Source organism: Frankliniella occidentalis, unplaced genomic scaffold (assembly GCF_000697945.3).
Source record: "Frankliniella occidentalis isolate FOCC.00 unplaced genomic scaffold, Focc_3.1 Scaffold92, whole genome shotgun sequence".
Lineage (NCBI taxonomy): Eukaryota > Metazoa > Arthropoda > Insecta > Thysanoptera > Thripidae > Frankliniella > Frankliniella occidentalis.
The window spans coordinates 133,580-139,282 of record NW_026267221.1 but is presented as its reverse complement, the minus strand read 5'-3'; the positions used below and the strand labels follow the sequence as shown (position 1 = coordinate 139,282).

Sequence of the window (5,703 nt, the reverse complement as noted above, 5' to 3'; positions counted from 1 at the left end):
TGCAGGCGTTTGGTGCGTGGTGGGCTGGCCTACCGTAGGGTCTGCAGGCGTTTGGTGCGTGGCGGGCTGGCCTACCCCAGGGTCTGCCTGCAGGTGTTTTGTGCGAGGCTGGCCAAGGCTTGCCCATACCTAGTGCGGGTGCACCCAACCCTTAGCTCTTTGAGAACTCCCCGACCGTTTGCTAACCTCGGGCCCCTCGGCCAGGAAGGCACGCGCTGCGCCCCCTCCGCAAGGCCGACTGGCTGCTACTGCACCTGACAGGGAAGTGATGTCTGGTGTATAAATGGCTCATTTTACTCGTTGACTTGATTCGAGTCGAGGGCAAATGGAGGCTTTTGCGCCGGCCACTGCCGTCTCTCATTTCACTATTACTCTATCCCAACCTTCTCTTTGCATTGTGGCTCAGTTGGTACAACCATGCGCTTGGTGGGCGTATCGTGCCTGTACCCATGATATTTGACCTTTTCATAAGTGTAGTTATTTAACTGCATGTTATTGTAATGCTGGATGTGGTTCTTCCTGAATCGGCGGAGTAGTGAACTCGTCCTTGTCGCTCTATTCCTATAGACAGTGAAGTGGAGAAGTAGACAGGCACTAAGACCGGGCGCTGCGGGCTGGCGGCGCTGCCCCTGTCGTCGCTTGGCTAGGCCACCCATCCTGCGTGGCGGTGCCGCGGCGCTGAGGTCCGTGCAGGCGGAGCGGGCCGACTCCGAAGGGGTAGGCAGCCCATTTGACGAGGCGAGGGACTTCCACTTCCACCGCCGTCTTCGGCTTCGGGTCTGGCGCCAAGTGGGGTCGTTGAGTTAGTGGTGAAGCCCGGTTGAGCGCCCGCGAGGTTTGGTCGTTGGAGGCAACGGCATTGGATGCCGAGGGAGGACATCAGATGTACGGGTCACTTCCAGTCGAGTATATCACACTAACAGCGTATGGGACAGCGGGTTGGCTTTAGCCAAGCAGATCGAGTTTGAAGTTCGACTTTTGGGTATCAAACGCGACCATCGTTTTTTAAGTGCCCCTCGCTGTCCCCACACTGCTTTGTCTTTGTCCCTTTCTCTCCTTGTTTGCGCGCCCCGCCCCCCGGGCGTGACCCCTAATTGTTAGTCATATGTGCGAGAAGTAGGGTGAGAAATGCAACGGCCGAGGTGTGCACTTCGTGTGCACTGGTGCAGTGCAGGCTGGCCCCTGCACACGCCCGCCACGCCCCGCCACGCCCCGCCACTCCCGACCACAGCCCGGGGCGGAACGACTGTTTCATAAGCGGTGCAGTGCGCGAGTGCAGCGCAGGCCACTTGTAGAATTGGGCGCGGCCAGTGGCGTGTCTGTGCAAGGGGTATGAGCCGAGGTGTTGAGGGAGTCGAGACTGGTGTGCGCGCGGCGGACTAGAAGCAGAGCCACCCACAACGGACCCCCCAAAAATATTCGACAGCGAATTTCTTTTCTTTTATTCTCGCTGGCGACAAGAACGTTAAGCAGCGGCGCTGGCCATATGTGCGGCTGCAGTTGCTGCACGGTGCTGCTGCAGAGCCGTGGCGGATTATGGCGAATGCCTGCCCGTGTGGATTTACTATCGGCTTGTCTTGTCTCGTGCCCCCCCCCTCCCCTCCCCCCTCGGGTGGCATTCCCCATGGGACACGGAGCGGCGCGCCGCCGCTGCCTGGCAGTCGGGCTGGATGGATAGATGGGTGGATAGATAGATGGACGGCCAGACGCAGCGATGCGCGCCAAATCGGGAGTCGCGGAATGGAGTCGTCCTGTGATGGGGCCACCCCGCGGCCCGCCAGGGTCCCGCCGGGGTCCCGCCAGGACGAGGGAGGAGGTGCCCTTCGCGGAGAAAGGAGGCGATGACGGCAGTCGGACGGACGTCCTCATGGCGTGACCTCCCTCCCGCCCCCTCCTTGTTCATTGTGTGAGTAGCGGCGGCGGGGATTTGTTGACCTCCCCCTCCTCCCGCCCCGCCCTGGTTGCAATTAGCGGCCTCCCGGGAGAGGCAATTTGCTCGCGTCATCAAGGACTGATTGTGTATGAGGTCAGCTGGGAGGTGAGGAATAATGACGTTTGAGGTTGTTTACTTGTTTTATTGTAATTATCATTTGGTTATGCCGCGGCTCTGTGCGCGCGGCTCGGCTTGCTTGGGCGGCGCAGGGATTGGCAGGTGCCCAGGATGGCCCATTGTCTGCCGGGCCGCGCCCTCGCAGAACGACAAAACGTGTCAGGTTCAGCTATTATTTTTTTTCCTCTCGTCGCTTTGACCCTTTGTTATATTCTATCAAGGGCGAAAACGACAAAAGAAAATAGCAAATGAAATTGTTTACCACCATCAGAATAAGAATGTGGAGGGGATAGGCACTCCTGTAAGGCTTACTACGATGTACTTGACATGTTTTGTTCCTGCGGAGGTGGTGCCCTGCAGAGGGTCACTGCGCCCCATCTCATTTGACATTTTCACACTGACACACTGACTCTCACTCACTAACACACACATGCACGCACACACACACACGCACGCAACTGTACTTTCACACAAACGCGCGGACACGCTACAACTTACACCGAAACACACACTCACATTCAGACACACTGACACGCCACGCACACGCTGACACTATTCAAGATCCCGACACGAATCGAGCGGGGGGGGGGGGGGGTATGACCCTTTCTCTTGGTCCTTGCACCTCCTCAGTCACGTGAGGGTCCGCGCCCCCGTGCCGGACTGGGGCTAGGGGTCCTCGGGACGAGCTGCCCGGGGCTCCATCAGGAAGTGAACGGTGGGTCTATGGCCGCCCGTCCCGGCCGCGGCCCGCGCGGACTGTGAAGAAATGAGGAACACGTTGGTTCGGTCGCCGCGCGCGCGCGCGCCCGCCCGGCCGACCGCACCGAGAGGAGGACGCGACGAGAACGCGAATCGAAATCAGGAAACCGCGCCGTTGGGTGGCGGGAGATTTAAAGAGGAAGGAGGAGTTGAGGGGACCGGCCAGCGAGGGCCACGCGACGGTGGGACGAAAAAAAATAAGTTACTGTCTTTGAATCAATGCAAAGGATAGAAACGGCCTCGGTGTCCTTGACGGGGACCCCGCTCAGGACGCGAAGATGTCGTCGACGAGCTGCTTGTTGATGACGCGGTGCGGCCGCGTGGGCGACAGCTTGGGCGTGCCGTACAGGCGCGCGTTGATGGCGTACAGCTGCGGCGACAGGTCGCAGCGCACGTTGAACCACCAGTCGCAGACGAACACGGCCTGGGAGAACTGGGTGCCGTTGGGGCAGAGGAAGGTGGCCTGCCGCCCGTCGATGTCGCAGTAGTGCCACGCCTGGCAGCGCGTGTCCATGTCGGCGAAGAAGCCCGGGTACGGCTGGTCGTCGCAGTAGAAGTTGGTGTAGGGCACGACGCCCAGCACCGGGTAGTCCGTGCCGGGCCGGCCTGCGTGGGACAGGAGAGACAGGTCGTTTTAGACAGTGGGAACTGCAAATACCGAGGTGGTCAGGACATGCAGCGACGCGGTGGGTCTACTTTTTGAACTAGGGCGAACTGACCCCTTCCCCGACCCCCTCTCCCTTTGTTCGGACAACGCCTCCGCACAGGTGTGTGTCGCGGAGGGCCATTGGGATTCTACTCTCTGCCTCGCGGACTTACGAAAAGCGTTGCGCGCGCGCGCTCTCGCACGTGAGTGGGCAGAGGCGCCAAGGCCTGCAGTGACACATCACTTGCGTTGTATTCTAATTGCTGACTTGTCCGCACGCTCCGACGGGGCGGGACGCACGGGGCGACTCGGGTCGAAACCGTCTCGGCCGACGAGTCGAACGCGTACGACGATCAGGCTGGACCGCACGCAACCGCGCTCCCCCGCATCTGTGGCGAGCTCGTTAGCGAAAGGACACTACTCTTATCGTACAAGCACTTGCGAAAACGCGACAAATATCTCATGTTAATTATTTCTCTTGGGTAAATACTTGTTTTTGTTGGGTATGTCCGCGCCGCATGAGACGCGCGGTGTCCTTTTGTCTGGCGGATCGATTTTTATTAACAATGCCGCAACGGGGCGGGGCGGGCGTACGCCCCCGGCCCGCGCCGCCCTTGGACTGGGGCGGGTCCCCGACGCGACGAGCAGACGCTCTGCGACCCTGGGGCCGGCGGCCGCGCCACCTGGCCCGCATGGAGGAGGAGGTGCTGGATACTCACCGGGGATGGACTTGCCCAGCTCGAGGTACTCCTGCACGGAGGGGCTGAGGAAGCCCGGCGGCACGCGGCCGCGCTGGTCGCCCCGCTCGTCGAGGCTCTGGTCCGGCTCCTGGTGCACGTCGTCCTGCACCGAGGCGCGCGCCTTCTTGACGCTGGCGCCCTCCTCCAGGCCGTCTGCAACACGAAAAGCGATATGCGTGCGTAAGTGTGGGGGAGAGGAGAGGGCTGGGCGATGATGGTGAAGGTGCTGCTGCTGGGCGGCTATCGGTAATCGGCTCTGTAGGGGGGCCTTGGACACGCACTGCGGCGGTGCTCACGACGCGATGATGATGATGGTGGAGATGGTGGCGTTGGCCGCGCAGACGGCCGTCAGCATGCGTGGTTATGAGGTCTTTTGTCGATGGCTCTGCTTTCGCGCGCGTCCGACTCGCGGCGGCCGAGGCGCGCGCGATAGGAAAATGGAGCTTGATTGACTCTGGCGTTATTTTGCTCTGCTCTCCTCCTGTCTCTGTGATGCCCTTCCTCCTCCCCTTTTGTCCCTTTCTCTCGCTGAATGGCTGCAGGGCGCTTGCGCTCTTTTCATTTTCGCCGCAAGAGAAGTGTTTAGAAAGCGAAGTGTGGCGTGCAGGCGCGGGCGGGGCGTCGGGTCGGGCGCACTGCGCACTTGCCCCGCGGTCTGACACTGTTCGAAAAGCAAATAGGGAAAGCTTGCGGTGCGGTCGCACTCTGTCAAATTTCTTGTCAGTTCCTCGATCGTTGTTTTGGATTTAGGCACCATAGTTCCCCGATCTTAGATGTGGTGTCACTCTTGGACGAGTGTTGTTTACCGAGACGCTCTAGCATCAGGAAGGGCTCGCGAGGGCGGGGCCGACGACCTCTCGTTCTTCCTCGCCTACAACGCCCAACGCCCGCGAGCGCGAGGAAAGACTCCTCGCTCCGACGCGCGCTCCGACGCCCCCGCGGAGACTTCAACGCGGGTATCAAATATGTGAGCCCAAACAGCACACGGTTTGCCCGCGTCAGGAGAGGTCCGCGGCTCGGACTGGGCTGCGTGACGGCGAAACAATAACAAATGCCCAACTGAACTGACCCCCCCTCTGCTGTTGTAGTGTGTGATATGTAATTGATTCTGCCTGAAGCGACGAGCAGCGGCAGCAGCCCGGGTGGAGGGCGGTGGCCGCCCGTTTGTTTGACTTCACTCCCGTGTCGGCGCGCGCGCGCGCGTGTGTTCAGCTGAGCCTATTCCGGCCTCTTGTCGTGGGCGTGGCGCGCCGCGTGATGTGACGGCCTTGGGGCGGCTGCTGCTGCTGCTATCCACCGCGGCGGCGCGGCCGGCCCGGCGCTCTAGGGCGCGCGCCCGCGGGACCGAGCGAGCGAGCGAGCGAGCAAGCGGAGCGAGCAAAAGGAGAAGGTGTTCTTTTGATTTATATCTCATCCGCGCCTTTGGCTGGCCGCGCTGTCCGAATCTAATCGCTCTGCTGCTCTGCTCATTTCTTATTACATGAGATGTTGTCTGCGGTTGCCCCCCC

General features: G+C 60.9%; 2 protein-coding genes across 2 annotated transcripts in view; one reads left to right on the top strand and one right to left on the bottom strand.

Moving 5' to 3' along the window:
• The window catches only part of LOC113209947 (uncharacterized), a 72,174-nt gene that overhangs the window by 42,961 nt on the left and 23,510 nt on the right, over nucleotides 1-5,703 (top strand). The gene's annotated exons all lie outside the window — the stretch shown is intronic.
• Nucleotides 2,055-5,703, bottom strand: part of LOC113209949 (uncharacterized) — a 9,265-nt gene continuing 5,616 nt past the window's right edge. The window contains exons 2-3 of the mRNA XM_026427722.2: nucleotides 4,175-4,348; nucleotides 2,055-3,415 (exon numbers count right to left, since the gene is read on the bottom strand). Coding sequence (XP_026283507.1) covers nucleotides 3,075-3,415; nucleotides 4,175-4,348 — 515 coding nt within the window. The 3' untranslated portion in view covers nucleotides 2,055-3,074. The remainder of the gene's footprint in view (nucleotides 3,416-4,174; nucleotides 4,349-5,703) is intronic.